General features: G+C 41.6%; 1 protein-coding gene across 1 annotated transcript; it reads left to right on the plus strand.

The window, feature by feature from the left end:
• Window positions 1-616: 616 nt before the first annotated feature.
• On the plus strand, window positions 617-18,801 carry LOC118384692 (myelin protein zero-like protein 2). The gene is made up of 4 exons (XM_035771428.2): window positions 617-864; window positions 16,181-16,350; window positions 16,645-16,855; window positions 17,201-18,801. Exons 1-4 carry the CDS (start codon window positions 738-740, stop codon window positions 17,368-17,370), a joined length of 678 nt encoding a protein of 225 aa, XP_035627321.1. The 5' UTR covers window positions 617-737; the 3' UTR covers window positions 17,371-18,801.
• The last annotated feature ends 545 nt before the right edge of the window (window positions 18,802-19,346 follow it).

The following is a 19,346-nucleotide window of genomic DNA, read 5'->3' on the forward strand; positions in this document are numbered from 1 at the left end:
TTATGGCCAAACAGTTTTATTTTTGTTTCATCAGACCAGAGGACATTTCCCAAAAAGTACGATCTTTGTCCCCATGTGTTTTTGCTATGTCATTTATGGGGTATTGTGTCTAGATTGATGAGGGGGGAAAACTATTCAATACATTTTAGAATTAGGCTGTAATGTAACAAAATGTGGAAATGGTCAAGAGGTCTGAATACTTTCCAAATGCACTGTATGTGGAACAAAAACCCTTTTTTCCCCCTATAGTCTGGTCTCAATACATTAACAAGTAGCATATCATCGACGAGAGGAGAGATGAGGAGAAGTACTACAGGATTAACTCAACAGTGAACAGAACCCATTAATCGCACCAGAAATACAGTCTTGGAATGGAATGACAGTAAAAATGCCCACTTAGCAGAGATAATTAATTCCACTTTGGTTCAAACAACGTTAAGGTTGATTCAACTAGTGTGTGCCTAGTGGTTGTAATCCGAATAATTTAGTGTCTTAACAGGATGGACAAGAAGATTTGTCAACCTCAATTTGATAAGAATGGAGTAAATGACTCTGCCTGGAAAAGGTCACCGGTGGGAGGGCTTCGAAACGATGAAGGCAGTGGCAAGTTGAGACGTGTCCCATATCGGCTGAGACTGCTAGTCAGTGTGTGTTGGATTGGGGTTTACAGACAGTCTAAACGTCAGGTCCAGAAGAGTTCACCGAGTTTATAGAATCGAAGTGTCCAGTCCCTTCAGATGTTATTCGGGGGGATGGTGGGGACTCCACAAGGGTCTGGTCAATTGGGTCGACTCCGGACACCTTTTCCAATGTGCGTAAAACGGTTTTATATCCTCGTTCTCTTTTCCGGACTAGCAACTTCAGGTGAGTGTACTGAGAAGTTATTTCGATTTATAAGCCTACTCTACTAACATTGAATGAATCCAAACAATGGAAACTAGTCCAAGAGAACAGTAATTGTGGTTATTAGTAATATCTGGTTATAGCAGTTTAGATCACATGGTTAGATTATGTTTGATTAGTAATTATTCTCCTCCATCCCTCACTCGACACATCATTACGAAGGTATGGTGATATTTGGGAGTAGCTGTTCTATGCATTAGACCAGTGAAGTGGTGAAAACATTTACGCATACTGGTGCGTTAAGTGAAGTGGGAACTTGGGTCCATGCGCTGGCTTATAGGGTTGGTCGTCTGAGCATTCCGACGTGATTATAAACTGCAGCTTGCCTATCCCCTTAATGACTTTACCGTATTTGTCGGTATTGAGGCAAAGACACATTGTCTTGAGGCTTCATGCAACATAATTCGTTTCCTGCTTTTGATAATGTATATCCGTGCTAGCAAATGGATCCCGAGATTTTGACTGCCCTGTAGGAAGGTCCACCTGTTTCCCGTGAACAAGTCAAAGGATGTCACTAGTGGCTCATATGAGCTACTATCTTGGCAGAAGCACAAAGAACCTCGGTGGATCTGTAATAAACAGATTACAATGAAAATAGGTCAAACTTTAGGCTATTTAGTTATCATGTATACAACTGAGCAAGCTAGACTAATTGCAGTTAGCGTCACTGATATTCCTCTGGAGAACAGTAGAGAACATTAGGCGTATTGAGAGAGGTATGCCTATTTAACCTTGACATAATCTCTGGAAGTGTCCAACTGTGTGTTATAAGTGGATTATATGCATAGGTGCAAGCTGCTTAGGTTTACATTGACATCATGTGCCAAGCAATACTTCATTCATATTAACAGAGTGCCTGACTAATTGTGCAAATAAAGATAGACAATATTGAGCAATTTACTGGGAATATTGAGCAACAAACACCTTTGACCATCACTAACACAATTGTATAAACTCTCACTCCTTCAAATGTTCACGTACATTTTCTTGATCACAGACATGATACCCCTCCCCCTATGGGAATAATTTAGTATTTTTCAAATATCTTGCATTTAGGTTAATAATCAATCTCATGCCTGTCCTCTGCACTATAGAGACTACGCTTGTGTCAGCACCATGCACAGCTGTTGAGGAACAATCTTGGTAAAGAGGAGTGCATTAATTCACTCTGGGTTGTTTAGGACAACTCTGGGCCAAAGAGAGAAGTTGTTTAGACATTGTAAATATCCCTGTTTCCCTGTTTAGCTAAAACATCAACAGGAAACTATCACAATACTCTCTTAACCATTACGTGATATTCTGCCATTGGTGATAAATGTTCATTCTTGCCATGACTGGGTTTCCTTTCATAATGTATACCTACTTTTCCTTTCTTTGCTTTCCTACGTCTCAACCAGCCTATTTCATGAGCTCGTGGACACGCAATCATGCATGTGTCGGCTTGTCCTGACAATCCTTGTTTACCATCTTGACACACACACACACACACACACACACACACACACACACACACACACACACACACACACACACACACACACACACACACACACACACACACACACACACACACACACACACACACACACACACACACACAGAGTTCAGAGTAATAATGAATTGCCTGTGCTGGTTACGTAACCTCCAGATATTTGGTTGGCCCTTTTAACATAGTTAATCACATCTAATTTGCCATAATAGAGAAGGGCCACTTGTTTTGCGCCACTGTTATTAGTTCAGGGTCAATATCACCGAGGAAAGTTTTTTGACATGCTAAACAGTCAACACACTTTTTATGCATAAAGTGAATGGGCTTCCCAGGGGCACAGTTGATAGTCACTTGGTCTATCTCAAGTTCCACCCTATAAGATAACCTCATAAAGTCAAAGGGTGAAACTGCTTTCTGGGCCTTTCAATGCAAAGCCACTCTTAAAACTCCTGATGATTTTTTCTTTCTTCATGAGAACGGGGATTGGCCCTAAGCTGAAACAATGATTTGATCTCATATCTACTTCCCTGTGCACGACAAAGTTGTTGTGGGGACAGTTCCGTTTTTCTCCAAACTATTTGTCAATAATGTAAACAAAAGGAGTTCCAGTCAACGCTAGTGGGTTTCCTCAGAAAAAATAAACCCGTTCCAGTCATTTAAGATAGCTCATCTGATGTTGTTTATTCATTCATCAGGAAACAGCTAAGTAATGTACCATGTTGGTAACACTGTACTTGACAGCTGACACAACTTGCCATAACCTGTTACAATATGGTCATAACACTGCCATGACACATATTTAGACCTGTTGTGACATATATTGTGTTATTTTATGGCTGGTTATGACACCTACGTAAGCGACACCTACAAACCTACCACACAAGGCAAAACATTCCGTTACACCATAGTCTACATGTCAACAGTATGCTTATGTTATATACCATTTTTAAACTGACCATATGAAATGATCATTGTAAGTGCGCACACATTGATGTCAGACATGCACCTACCCCAATAGTCTGTTGCTGATGACTGGGATGAATGCAGGAGCAGGACAAGACTCTCCTCTTTTTGATTGGTGGCTGACATAAGGGCATGTACGTGATTGGCCTATCTGGCTTTTTGATTATGATGGTCATGATGCTTCTTGACAGTGTCAAAGTGTATATTCTACAAGTTATTTAAAATATGATCTAAAAAAACAGGACTGTAAAGAATTCATTACAACAACAACAAAGGATTTAAGAAACAAACGTTTAAACAAAAGGAGACTTCTTGGCAGGGCAAAAAGATCAATTCAATAAATGTGGAGTTTGACACTCTTATGTAGGTGTCATAACCAGCCATAAAATAACGCAATATATGTCACAACAGGTGTAAATATATGGGCCATGACAGTGTTATGATCATGTTATAACAAGTTATGACAAGTTATGTCAGCTGTTATGTCATATTATGACATGTTATGACACTGGGGCAAAATTACATGTTAAAATTCATTGATCCATTAAAATATCTGCTCCAGAGTTATCCCCACCCCTAAGGCTCTATGACTGACTACCTGTAAATATGGTGTGTGGAAAGGTTTTCTTCCAAGCATTAGAGTGTTATTGGTGTGGGTGGTAGTGAATTTGTTGCGTTGGACTTAGGCCCACTTAAAATACTTTAAAAAATGCACTTTACTCCAAAACAACAATCTCTGGAGAACTGCTTGAGTCAGTGTTGAGGCCAAGGTGGGAGAGGAGGTTTGATGGATTCAACTTTTATCCTTTCTTATCGTAAAAACACTTTTCCAGGCCAATACTACAAGATTAATTGTAGTCTGTTAGTTCACCCCTGAATTCGGAAAAAAGGGGGAGAGAGGGTAGGAGGTAGAGGTAGAGGTAGAGAGAGAGAGAGAGAGAGAGAGAAGGGGGTGGGGAAAGAGCGAGAGGGAGAGTTTGAGTGTAGTGTGTGTGCAGTGGCATGTATTCATGGATGCCAAGGGAAGCCATTCTTCCCCCCAAAATTTACCAAGAAAAAATTTACTAAATCATGTTTCTCTGTGTTTCATACTTTTCCTTCAATTCGCCAGAGGCTGAATGTATCTCATTGGAGAAAGCATCCGAGCGGGTGAAACAGTGCCCCTCTGTCTCTGACAGTATGTGTAGTGTATCTGATGCTGTCTGGTCATAAAGAGCATGGCATTGTTTATTTTTTAATTCTGTATTTTACCAGGTAAGTTGACTGAAAACACATTCTCATTTACAGCAACGACCTGGGGAATAGTTACAGGGGAGAGGAGGGGGATGATGAGCCAATTGTAAACTGGGGATTATTAGGTGACTGTGATGGTTTGAGTGCCAGATTGGGAATTGTTGCCACCTGTAGCATTGAATGCAAGGGAAGCCAGCGAGCATTTGGCCTCCTTTGATAATTAAAAATAATAATAACCAATCAGCGTTGACCTAAACTGAGTGAGCTCAGCTGTAAATGTTCCGGGCCACCAAAAGAAAAGTGTCAAGGGAAGCCAGTTTGGATTTGGCTTCAGACCAATCACATCACAACCTAAATGTCATTATTGACAGATTTTTGTTGTTGTTGTTGCATTTAGTTGTGTTGTTGTCCTCCGGTGGCTAGATGGGGCGGCAGGGTAGCCTAGTGGTTAGAGCATTGGACTAGTAACCGGAAGGTTGCAAGTTCAAACCCCCCAGCTGACAAGGTACAAATCTGTCGTTCTGCCCCTGAACAGGCAGTTAACCCACTGTTCCTAGGCCGTCATTGATAATAAGAATTTGTTCTTAACTGACTTGCCTGGTTAAATAAAAATAAAAAAAGATTGCTAGCTACAATCGTCCCTTTCCTAAATTAGCCATGGATAGAGATAGGGATTTGGACTTGTGGTTTTACTTGAGTCTCCACACTGGAGAATTAAGTACATTTATTATAACGGCGATTCTGCTCCAACCTTAAATTCATACATTGTGCCCCTGGCCTGAGAGGATGGAAGTTCAACATGTAGCTAGATGTAGTCGGCTAAGATTAACTAGCTGGCCTGGTGTATGAAAGGAAGGAAGTTAGGCTAGCAAGCAACTATTTTAGCCAGGTAGCCTAGGATAACACAAACTAAAAGTGTGTACAGTATGACAGAGAAGTTGAAAGGGTGCTTGAATAGTGGAGGCTGCTCCTGTTTTCTTTGCAACTTGCGCTAACTCTCCGTGGTTTTAAATCAATAGTTGTTTAGTAGTCCAAAAATCTCTGAAACATTAACTTGATTGACCATGCTGTAGGTCATGTACTGTAACTGTTTGTTACTTGCTATATGTTTTGTGGAATTCAACGGACAGCTGTTGCTCTCCGGTTTTGTAATCAAACAAATGTGGTTGAATTTATTCTGCCACTGTGTCTTCTTATTGTCTCGGCCTTAGGTCTATATATCACTGTGTCAAGGCATATGAACTAACAGGTTATAGAGTAAACAACTCAATTATGACAACACATAGGTTGTAATAGGACTTTCTTTTCTGGATTGGCTTCCCTGGTGATTTTACCCATGCACCGTGTGTGTGTGTGTGTGAGAGAGACAGAGAGAGTGAGAGTGAGAGTGATAGTGAGAGTATGTAGCTTGGCCTGTGAATGTAGGTTGTTACCTGAACTCAGCTCCTCCCTCCCACTATGAAAGAGCTCTTGTAAACGTAACCTGTGCTTGTGAAATCTCTGCCCACAAAAGAGCGAGGAGAGTCTTCTTAGGTTTTGTGTTGTTATGTGTTGGAGACCCGGCCCAAGTGCTGTAAGAGAGTCAGGTTTTGTCCGGCGAACTAGGAGTCTGGCCCTAATAGGGGAAGAAAAACTAAACATAGACACGATGTAGGAAATATTGTAATGAACACAATTTCCCAAGTCTGAGGGGAGAGCCGTGCCGATCGGTTGAGTTGCCTTACATCGTTCTTCCAGATCCAATGTAAACCCACCTTCTATTCACATTAAGTAACAACAACTCGTTAGATTTGCACCTACGGTACATTTCAAGGCTTTTTGGTAAGGAAGGTACTCTGTACTGTGTTGATAACATCCACATGCACTCTCTACTGGAGACTGACACATTAATCAATCAATGACTATAATGCAGCAGATTGATTGATTGAAGTTATTTGATGATTAAAAACACATATAGAGCCATAACACCGATTTAATAGCTACTGTATGCAGTTATTCACGGAGACCTTATAGACTAGAGAGAGCGAGAGAGAGCGAGAGAGTGAGAGAGCGAGAGAGCGAGAGAGTGAGAGAAAGAGAGAGAGAGAGAGCGAGAGAGAGAGAGGTAAGATAAACTGATCTTGGGCTAAAAGATATGCAGGGAGAAGATAATATTGACAGGTTCAAGCAACAGATTTAGAGCAATTGAAGGAACATGTTCATCCCAAAGTATGTCACTGCTGTAATAAATTATATCTACAAAAGTATGAAAATGACTCACAGAATGTGGATTATTCATACTTTTTTGGCATGGATATTCCTACTTTTTCTGTCTATCTTGTCTGCGACATACTGCAAGCCCATACTGCAAGACCATACTGCAAGCCTACTGCACTGGCATCCTCATGATATGCCATAAAAAAAATCACTGGACAATGGGTGTGGTCAGTAGACGCTAGAAGTCAAAGTCCCAATTTGAAATGTAAACAAGCAAACGAGCCCAACGGACAGAAAGACGGACAAACAAATAAACAGCCCCTTAATATCATCATCTCCAATCTCTCTGGCTGTTCCCACTGAATTCCCCTACAGTGTCCCAGCTTGCACCATTGGCTCCCTGGAAGTTGTGGGAACGTACGTTTTTGGTGTCCCATTGGTTCTGGGAACGAAGCCATACGTTTCCTAACCAGTAAAACGAGAAGGGTTTAATTACAGACCGCTCCTTGATATCCAGTGATGCTTGCCATTGTTACCTAGCCATTTTTTCACGTCGGGACAAAAGTTGTTGACAACTGTAGCATTGTAGCTAAGCCGAACCCTAACTATTTTCCTAACTTTAACCTCATTCTCTTAACCTGCCACATTAATTCATCTAACTTGTCACGTTAATTATCCTAACCTGCTATGTAAACAAATCATCTGTGTCGAGAATAGGAATGACCACATCATGAAATGCCCCGAATTGTGGTCTGACAAAGTTTTGCTATGGTTTCCTAAAAGTTTTCCTGGGAGGTTTTATTAACGTTCTGAGAACACCAATTATAGTTTTTTTTTTAATGGAAAGTTTTCTTAGCGTTCTCGGAAAAAGGTGTGAACATTATTTTAAATAGAACCATCTGGAAATCTGTAGGAAACATTATGCTGAAGTACTGAAATTCCCACAGAAGAAAGTCGTTTTTAATGTTCTCGGAACTATGTGAGTACATGACTTTAAAGAGAACCATGAGGAAACCTGTAGGAAACGTTATGCTGAAGTACTGAAATTCCAACAGAAGAACATTGTTTCGTAATGTCCTCTTTACTATTTGAGAACATTCCCAATGTCAAACCAGTAGGATAACATTTATAGAACATTACAAAAATTGAAATGAAATGTAATAATGTTTGAACTTTTAAGAAACGTTCTGATAAAGTAATGAAATACCATTACATTTTTTTGTGAAGTTCCTTAAATGTGCTGAGAATGTTCCAAAGCCAAGCAACTATCCTGCACCATTCCCATAAAGAAAGGTTATGCAGAAGTACTGAATTTCCCACCTAAGAAACATATGGTTCTCAGAATATTATTCACTAGCTGGGTATCCTGCATATTTCCCAGAACCTTGTGGGAAGGTTGTATACAAAATAATTATAGGACAAATAATTTTAGGACAACCATGCTCTCACCAGGCTCTAAGAAACATACGGTTCTCAGGACATCCCACAACATTCTAAGAATGTTATTTAAAAACATATACATTCTGTTCTCAGCGTCAATAAAACTCTATCCTCTATCTTGTTAAGTATGTTCAGGTGTGTTGGCCGCTCCCACTAATTGGCCACACCTGATCTGAACCTTTTCACACATGAGTTCCAAATATCTCCAACAGTAGCCCCAGCATGAGTTGTTTTATGCACGTGATGTCAGAATGCACTCAATGTTCCAAAATGTGATTGTTACGCAACAGGACAGTTAACTGGGCTGAATGCAAATAATCTATAGGCTATGTTTCAACTTGTCAATTTCAAGTTTTTATTTTCTAACAATAGTTGGAATTGAGGTGTGTTCCGCCGCTTCATTAACTCCATTTCACTGTTGCAGACAATTTATGTTTGAGGCTTTACTGAACTGGACAAACTTCTATGTTCGAGGAGAGCCCAAGGCATTCCTGAGTGTTTCCGCAGACATTTGCATACATTTGCGTAGTCTTGCACAAACTTTTTCCATGTGCGGCACATTTTCTGGCTGGCGCTCGCATTGCTTTCATTGTTGTTTTCCTTACAAATAATAACTTTGGACATGTGTGCTTTTCTATCAAAGTAAGTGCCTTAGATATCTCTGTTTTATATATATTTTGGTTAGGTCAGGGTGTGACTAGGGTGGGTACTCTAGTGTTGTATGTCTAGGGTTTTGTATGTCAAGGGTTGTTGTAGTTCTAGGGGTTTTGTATTTCTATGTTGCCCTGATATGGTTCCCAATCAGAGACAGCTGTTTATCGTTGTCTCTGATTGGGGATCATATTTAGGCAGCCCTGTTTCCCACTTTCTGTTGTGGGATCTTGTCTATGTGTAGTTTCCTGTCAGCACTCGTTTGTATAGCGTCATGTTTAGTTTTTGTTATAAAAATGTACGCATGCCACGCTGCGCCTTGGTCCGATCCTTACGACGAACGTGACGGTAGCAGACAGTATATATGTATGGAGCATAATGTATTTACAGTTCTATTTACATGTTTTTAAGTGCTGGCGAAAAATAATGCATTCTGATTATTGCATAGATTGTAATGGATACCTATGATGTGTGTAAAATACTTTTTTGAAGGTTGTACTGATTATGATGAGCTAATGCTAAGCTATTTGCCAGCTATGTGTGGCGCCATGTTTGTTGACATTATAGAATGCATTGTGGGTGTCACGTAAATGTCTGTCAGACCAAAGATATTATAAAGAGGTGACGGAATGGTTCACTCATCTTTTGAGTAAACATCCGGAAGTGAATGAAGGGAAGTGAATGATCGTAGATGAAACACCCCTTTCAACATGCATACTGCATATAGACCAAACTTATCTTGTCTCCTGTTATCTTTTGTTGACCCCAAAAAACAAACATGGTGGCGCGCACAAACTACCCATCGTCGGATTACATTCGATTTTTTAGAAAGTGTGTTCTGCCTCTTGATTAACTCCATTTCACGGTTGCAGACAATATATGTTTGAGGCTTTTCTGAGCCGGACAAACTTCCCTCTTCGAAATGATCAATGGTGAACTCACCCGTGATGTGATGAATTGTAAATAGGAATTTCTATTAGCTAATTCATATTGTAGTTTCTGACCGCTTGTGTTATGTCAATCTTTCCTCAGTTAGCGCTAGGACTAAATGTAGCCTCCATTTTCTGGTTTGGATGATTGTGTTATGCTGTCACGACTTCTGTGAATGTCCAAAAATAAACTGGTCACATTCAGGACCAAGCTTTGTAAGGACTGTGTTTGTGCAAAATGTTTCTGTGAAAAAAAACAGTGTGGCAACTGACTGTTGCGTCAGTTAAAACTGGGCGTTCTAAATAAGTGTTCTAATCACACCGGTTTGAGGGTAAGCTGCAGGGACCATTGTAGAATGATCACGCTCATTTGTTGGTACATGTCAAAGTGCTTGGTACGTGGTGAGTGCTTGTTTCCTTTGAAATGGGGTCTGTTTGAATAGACAAATTAAATACATGGCATGCGAGCTCCATCCTGGTGGCACAGTGGACTGTTTTCATGGCTACAGAACAGAAGATCATAGGTTTGAATCTCATTGATGCCGTGACACCATGAAAAAAGAAACGTGTTTGCATGATTAATGCTTAATCAAATACATTTTCTTGCGACCTATCTGTGCTTGGAGTTAAAAACAGTTAACACAAACTAAGCAATCAGTGTGTTCTCAGAACAGTTTTGAATTACCTTCAACTAACCTATAATTGTCAGAACCTCACTTCAACCTAGAAATGTAAGTTCCTAGAACAGGTGAAATTTTCACTTCTGTTCTCAGAACGTGTAAAAAACATTCAGTTTTACCAAACGTATTGTATGGCTTCATTCCCAGATCCAATGGCAAACCAAAAACATATGTTGCCACAACTTCCAAGGAACCAAATATGCTAGCTAGGCAGCTTATAATGTCAACAATTGCTTTCACATGATAAATCAAATGTAACACATTCAAATGGTATTTATCTCATAGTGCAATCTTTAAGATAATTACCTAACATACTTGAGTTTGGATGAACCTACTGTAAATAGGTACTGTGTGAGAACCAGTTTAGTCTACCTCCCCTTCCCTTTCCGCTCTCCAACTCCCCCCCCATCCTCCGTGCTCCAGTTTCCTGGTGGAAGATAAATGTGTTGGGGAAGGAGGGTGACGCTGGGCTATGTGCGGTAGCCCCATTCCCCTCACAACAAAAGCCAGTGTGGAGTCTGCTGTGGACAGACAAAGTGATTGGCCCAGGTCTGAGCCTCCTCCTCGTCCTCCTTCTGCCAGCCACGGTCATTAACTGGGACTGATATAGACCAAGCTTGCCAGCTCGGAGCTCCTAAATCGAGGCCTTTTTCTCGTCCCTGAGAATTTTGCCATTTCCAGAGGCAGGCCCAATCAGCCTGCCGCCACCAACCGCCACCGCCACCCACAACATCCCCTCAAGGATTTTGGGCAATTTAAAACACATTAGGGCCAGGGGGAACTGGGTGCGCTCCTCTGGTGTTGGTGATGAAGGAGGGCCCTCTCTGTCTAATGTACAGTGGGGCTGGTTACTGGTAATGTGGCCTACAGGAAGCCCTCTGCGCTGCTGATAAGGAAAATACAGGTTCCTGGGGAGCCGAGCCCAGCAGCTGTTTTCCCAGCTACATGCGTGAACTCATTAGATGAACAAGCATCCAGTCTTTATGGACCCATAGGCTTATAGCCATAACAAAAACCCTCTCAGCACGGGAGGGATGCATTCATTGTCCAATCAAATCAAATCCAATTTAATGCGCTGAATACAACAGGTGTAGTAGACCTTACCGTGAAATGCTTACTTACCAACAATGCAGTTCAAGAAATAGAGTTAAGAATATATTTACTAAATAAACTAAAGTTAATAAAATATTATTTTTTAAAGTAACACAAGAAAATAACATAACAATAATGAGGCTATATACAGGGGGTACCGGTACCGAGTCAATGTTAGTCGAGGTCATTTGTAAAGTGACTATGTATAGATAATAAACAGCGACTAGCAGCAGTGTAAAAAGAAAGGGGGGTCAATGTAAACAGTCCGGGTGGACATTTGATTAATTGTTCAGCAGTCTTATGGCTTGGGGGTAGACGCTGTTAAAGGAGCCTTTTGGTCCTAGACTTGGCACTCTGGTACCGCTTTACCATGCGGTAGCAGAGTCTATGACTTGGGTGACTGGAGTCTTTGACAATTTTGTGGGCCTTCCTCTTGCACCGCCTAGTATATACAGTGGCTTGCGAAAGTATTCACCCCCTTGGCCATTTTGTTGCCTTACAAGCTGGAATTAAAATAGATTTTTGGAGGGTTTGTATCATTTCATTTACACAACATGCATACCACTTTGAAGATACAAAATATTTTTTATTGTGAAACAAACAAGAAATAAGACAACAAAAAAAACAGAAAACTTGAGCGTGCATAACTATTCACCCCTCCAAAGTCAATACTTTGTAGAGCCACCTTTTGCAGCAATTACAATCTCTTGGGGTATGTCTCTATAAGCTTGGCACATCTAGCCACTGGGATTTTTTGCCTGTTCTTCAAGGCAAAACTGCTCCAGCTCCTTCAAGTTGGATGGGTTCCGCTGGTGTACAGCAATCTTTAAATCATACCAAAGATTCTCAATTGGATTGAGGTCTGGGCTTTGACTAGGCCATTGCGAGACATTTAAATGTTTCCCCTTAAACCAGTTGAGTGTTGCTTTAGCAGTATGCTTAGGGTCATTGTCCTGCTGGAAGGTGAACCTCCGTCCCAGTCTCAAATCTCTGGAAGACTGAAACAGTTTTCCCTCAATAATTTCCCTGTATTTAGTGCCATCCATCATTCCTTCAAATCGGACCAGTTTCCCAGTCCCTGCTGATGAAAAACATCCCCACAGCATGATGCTGCCACCACCATGCTTCACTGTGGGCATGATGCTCTTGGGGTGATGAGAGGTGTCGGGTTTGCATCAGACATATCTTTTTCCATGATTGCCAAAAAGCTCAATTTTAGTCTCATCTGACCAGAGTACCTTCTACCATATGTTTGGGGAGTCTCCCACATGCCCTCTCTTGGCAGGTTTGTTGTTTTTTAATAATGGTGCTCTGTGGGATGTTTTAATGGTGCTCTGTGGGATGTTCAAAGTTTAAAATATTTTTTATAACCCAACCCTGATCTGTACTTCGCCACAACTTTGACCTGTTTGGAGAGCTCCTTGGTCTTCATGGTTCCGCTTGCTTGGTGGTGCCCCTTGCTTAGTGGTGTTGCAGACTCTGGGGCCTTTCAGAACAGGTGTATATATACTGAGATCATGTGACACATAGATTGCACACAGGTGAACTTTATTTAACTAATTATGTGACTTCTGAAGGTAATTGGTTGCACCAGCTCTTATTTAGTGGCTTCATAGCAAACGGGGAAGATGTGGATATCGATTAAGACACCCCTATGCACCTCTCTGATTCAGAGGGGTTGGGTTAAATGCGGAAAACACATTTCAGTTGAATGCATTAAGTTGTACAACTGACTAGGTGTTTCCCCTATATGCACATTTTTGTTTTATGTTGCGAAATGTTTTGCTGTGGTGTGCCCTAATGAATACAACCCCGAAGTGTAATGGCAACACCCACGAAGGCACACACGCACACACACACACACACAAAGAAAGAACACAAAGAGCGATCTTAACTCGGACGACACCTGAACAGAATAAGCCGGGCTTCTGATTTAACTGGGGCCAAGATCATTTAGTACAGTTTTTTTCATTTACTTTTTTGCTATTTAACACGTATGTGAAATTTCTAAACACTTACTACAAAACTCCACACTGGTAACACTTGTAATGCAGCCTAGTCTTATTCTAAACCTTATATTGTGCATTCATTTTGTTTGTAGACATGTCTCACCACACAACCATTGATCCAAAATATGAATATACTGATATAATTACAACATAAGTGTACTGTAATAAAATTAAACTAAGTTAAATTAATGAAAAAACATCATGATTGGAAGGTACTAGTTTTCATCAAGCCTGTCTTGAGCATTTGACCATTGGTTCTTATCTACATTGCAGTAAATGTCCAGGGCCAAACGGGCACCCAGGGCATGTGCCACGTGGCCCCCGACCTCTAGAAAGACCCAACCCCCCCAAAATGGCCCTGTTGTCACGCCCTGACCATAGAGAGCTTTTTATTATCTTTGTTGGTTAGGTCGGGTTGTGACTAGGGTGGGTTATCTAGGTGATTTATACATTTATGTTGGCCTGGTATGGTTCCCAATCAGAGGCAGCTTTTTATTGTTGTCTCTGATTGGGGATCATATTTAGGCAGCCAATTCCCCATTGTGCTTTGTGGGATCTTGACTATGTATAGTTGCCTGTGAGCATATTTGTAACTTCACGTTTCGTTTTGTTCGTTTGTTTTGTTTTGCTTTGCTTTGCTTTGAGTTTCACTAAGAAATAAAAAGATATGGAACCCAGATCACGCTGCGCTTGGGTCCACTTATTATAACGAACATGACACCTGTAAATGTCCTCATTGTTCATGCACCTGGGGAAAAACCTTTTTGCATGGCAAATCCAAGCCTCAGATGGGTCTGAATTGATGTCATTGCATGCCTCATCCATGGCCTGAAGGAGGGTGCTGGTTGGTATGGAAACTGCTTGGCATCTGACCGCAAGGCACTACTACACTTTTTTTTTAAAGACTCCACCAACCCAAGCCATAGACTGTTCTCTCTTCCACTGCACAACAAGAGGTACCTATGCACCAAGTCTGGAACCAACAGGACCCTGAACAGCTAATCAAATGGCTACCTGGACTACCCGCATTGAGCCTTTTTTGGACAGTTTTGCACTTACTCTATGCACACATATGCATACTGATGCCACACACACACACTCACACATACAGTCCTCACACTGACACATACACATACACATACACTGCTGCTACTGTCTATCTATCATGATGCCTAGTCAGTTTACACCTACCTATATCTACAGTACATAGCTACCTCAACTACCTCGTCCACAGCACATCGACTCGGTACTGGTACTCCCTGTATATAGCCATGTTATTGTCTACTCACTAAAATATATAGTCATGTTATTTTTACTTGTTATTTTTATTAGTTATTCACTGTATTTATTCCCCGTGTCACTATTTCTGTTTTCTTTTTTATCTTTAACTCTGCATTGATTAGAAAGGACCCGTAAGTAAGAGTTTCACTGTTAGTCTACACATATTGTCTATGAAGCATGTGACAAATAAAATTGTATTAAGTTGTAGTAAAATACATTTTAACAAATGAGAAGACAATCATATCAAAAGTAATGTGATCAAAGCAATGACTTTATATGAACATGTATTGCAATGTGAAACATTTATTTCTAGATGAAACACTGATTAAGTTTGGTGAAAAATGACTGTATGATTTGATTTAGTGGTGTGGTAGTTAGTCAATTGAAAATGTGCTAAGAGTTTTGAAGCAACTGTCATTTCAATTATCTGTTTTTAGTTTTGTACTAAGAGTTGTGAGTCTCATACTTATGGAAATTGCACTAAAGGGATTGAAAACAAATGTAAGATCAGATGAAAACAGAGATGATCAGCCGAGTACTGATGTAATGTTGTTTTGTAGTGAAACAGAAACTGTTGAGTGATTAAGAATGTCTCTTCCTGATTCTGTGTTCGAGTCCAGGCTCTGTCGCAGCCGGCCGCGACCGGGAGACCCGTGGGCACAATTGGCCCAGCGTTGTCTAGGTTAGGGGAGGGTTTGGCTGGCAGGGATGTCCTTGTCTCATCGCGCACTAGCCACTCCTGTGGCGGGCCGGGCGCAGTGCACGCTGACACGGTCGCCAGGTGTACGGTGTTTCCTCCAACACATTGGCGTGGCTGGCTTCCGGGTTAAGTGGGCATTGTGTCAAGAAGCAGTGCGGCTTGGTTGGTTTGTGTTTCGGAGGACGCATGACTCTCGACCTTCACCTCTCCTGAGTCCGTATGGGAGTTGCAGCGATGAGACAAGACTGTAACTACCAATTGGATACCAAAAGATAGGGGAGAAAAAAAGGTTTAAAAAAACGCAATAATAGTTAATAATGTCTCTTCCTGGGACTGTGTGTGTGTGTGTTTTTGTGTGTAGACCACACTGCAGACTCCATTCTGTGGGTGTCACTCAATCCATTATCTGGAGCAGGGAAAATGCTGCCAATTTTTTTCTCTCTTTAATTTCCAGCATTTTCTCTGTAATGTGTGGGTGTGAGCGTCTGTTGGTACACAAACATCCATAACAGACAGTATTGATGTTGTATGTATGTACTGTATGTTATGGATGTATGTTTACTAGTGTTTCTGTTGCATAACTACTATGCTGTGCTGTGTTCCTGTGGCTTCAGGCGTGTTACCGGTCAGTGGGATGAGAGTGTACACGTCGGGGGAGGTGGAGGCGGTGAACGGCACAGATGTGCGGCTGAAATGTACCTTCCAGAGCAGCTCGCCCATCACCCCAGCAACGCTCACTGTCTCATGGAGCTTCCGCCCCCTCGAACCTGGCCGTGAGGAGTCAGTGAGTCACCCTGGCTGATTGTAGAACCCACTGGGTAGTACAGAGACTGTGTGTGTGTGTGTGTTTATAGTCTGCATTCTGTTGTTTGTCAAGGACCTCTGAGTCAACCATCAACCTCCTTGTCAGCGTCATTTAGGAATCTGGCTGAACCGTTTAGAAAAATGACCTTGTTTTGGAAACGCTATTGTTGGAGAAGCTCTATTAGAGGTGACAATCTAGTAAATTAGATGCAATTAACTTCCCTCTAATGAGATGCAATTTGATCTCATTAAGCATTGTGCCAATATATGCCAGGTGTTCTACTACCATGAGAGGCCTTACCCTCCCCCAGAAGGGCGTTTCCATAAGCGGGCGACATGGGCGGGTGATATCATGGGGCGGGACGCCTCCATCGTGGTGCGTGAGGTCAAGTTCACCTACAACGGGACGTTCAGCTGCCAGGTGAAGAACCCTCCGGACGTCCACGGCAACGCGGGGGAGGTGAAACTGACCGTGGTCACCACAGGTTAGTGTCTGTCTACTGTGAAGCGTACAAGGGTGCTGGGTTAAAATATACTGTAGCCGTGTCTGCTGTCCAATCTTTGGCCTCAGGCTGTGAAAACCTCACAGCAATCTTTACAAAACCAATCTGGCCCATTTGTCATTTATTCAATCCAGCAGCTCCCTTCTCACAGTAGGTACGAGCTGACATTGTAATGGGATAATGTTTGCTGTTGATACATTTTTTTTAAAATCCTAAAACATCCCATAAGGTCATCATCATGTACCTCCCCTGGGAACCAGCCATCTATTCCTGTTTGAGTAGAGAGTTAACATTTAGTCTATTTATTTCCCCCTCTTTTCTTTCCAGCCTCCTTCTCTGAGATTGTCATTCTGGCTGTAGCCATCGGGGGCGCCATCATGCTGATGGTCATCCTCCTCGTCATCATCATGTCAATAAGGCAATGTCTCAAGAAGAGACAGGAGGAGTGGGTGGAGGAACTGCCTCGCAGAGAGAGAAAGGACCCTACAGTGTGGTAAGACGGAGAGAGCGAGAAGGAGCGAGAGAGAGTGGGATCTCTCCAACCTGTCTTCACTCTGGCTGGGCTCTGTGGTGCTTACCTCTGTGACAGGGCTCAGTCAATTGCTCTGTCTGCGTGGACACTCTCCTCCGAACCTAGCATTGGAACCAAAACCTGGATCTATCGCTGGGCAGATGTTTTTACAAAGAGCAGATTTCAATGCTAAAAGTGCCTTAGAATACGACTGTAGATGATCCATCTGCTGGATCCTGTATCTTAACGCCATGCACCTTCTGGAAAGACAGTAGGCCTGCATTCATATTTTCCTGTATATCAAATGGGCTTCTTAACACATTTCCTGTTTAAGTGTAGATGTTTTATGAGATAGTTGTGGAAAATAATGTACAGTATTTCTATTGTGATTTACTACTACCAGTTTCAAACTCTAACGTCTGCCAAATCATTTTCCAATCGCATAGGACTTAGTAAGCCAATGCCCATGGTTGTATAGGTACCAGCAGTCTCTCTCTCATCTGGCTCAATGCATTTCAACCGCAAGTCCGCGACAAGATGTCTTTACATTTCTGTCTTAGTTTACTGCTGAGCAATGATATTTGATTTTGTCCTGAAGTGATTTTGTATTTCTAAACAGATGTGTTTTTTTTATCAGTGAAAATGTTCAACTACTGCAGAAATACTCAAAATGCTGTCAATATTCACTGCAAGACCTAAGGCACTTGCTTAAAGCAGACATTTCTCAAATATTATAATCAACATACAGTTGATTATATCAACATTGTTAAATCATTATTTTCAAATTATTAAACATTTCAAATAATTGACTATTTCAATACGACTGTCACCGTATTGTAGTTTTTTCACCTTTAGACGGTTGAAACCTTGTGTCTGTTTTAGACAGTGCAATTATGGTCAGTTGAACACATCAAATGATATATTAGTAGTGTTCTTTATCTATGTATGGATGAAGGGACTACTTTGCCTCTCATTCTGTTGGGTTTTCAGATCCCTCTGCATTGGGTGCTTCTTTAGGTTTCAATTTAAACAACGTCATGTGTAACCACATATGCCTCACCAACAAAAGCCAACTCTACTACTTGGCGATGGAAGTATTTTTCTTTTACAACAACAAAATCCAGACCAATTGATTGATCCCGATCAAACATGGTGTTCCAAGATGGTATCGCTTGAAGAGTTGTTATTTTCCTATTCATTGAAGAGGTGGCTGCCTCTCATCTAAAAGGCTAATTCATGCTCAACCTTTCCCGATTTTGATCTCTGCGTGTGCGTATGTTCGTGTTTGTGTGTGTGTCCCTGTTCCTGGCCTTGTCTTCTGTGTGTGTGTGTGTGTGTGTGTGTGTGTGTGTGTGTGTGTGTGTGTGTGTGTGTGTGTGTGTGTGTGTGTGTGTGTGTGTCTTAGCCACCCTGTAAGGGCCATCCACCTGTATATGGACGATGACGTGCTAGAGGTTGACAGCTCGGACGGTATGATCTCTGAGGCCAGCACTAAGGACCTCAGTTCCTCTGAGGAAGACGACAGGAGCTCTGACTACGACGGAGGTGATGACGCTGACTGAGATAGGGACAGTGGCACCACAGGAGGTTGGTGGCACCTTAATTGGGGAGGATGGACTCGTGGCTGGATGCAGAATAGGTGGAATGGTATCAAACACATAATTTCCATGGTTTCCATGTGTTTGATGCCATTCCATTCGCTCCGTTCCAGCCAGTAAACCATCAGGGCTGGTTTAATGCAGGGTCTTACAGGGACTGAAGCCCCTTGGCCCAAGCCCGTAGAGCACACAAGAGACAAATATATATATATATATTCAACTGGAGCGGAATAAGTTGAATACACTAAACACATTGTTTCCATGTGTTTTATGCCATTACATTCGTTCCGTACCAGCCATTATCATGAGCCGTCCTCCCCTCAGAAGCCTCCACTGATATAGTTATATTATTATTTATCCAACC

Source organism: Oncorhynchus keta, chromosome 1 (assembly GCF_023373465.1).
Source record: "Oncorhynchus keta strain PuntledgeMale-10-30-2019 chromosome 1, Oket_V2, whole genome shotgun sequence".
NCBI classification, from domain to species: Eukaryota; Metazoa; Chordata; class Actinopteri; order Salmoniformes; family Salmonidae; genus Oncorhynchus; species Oncorhynchus keta.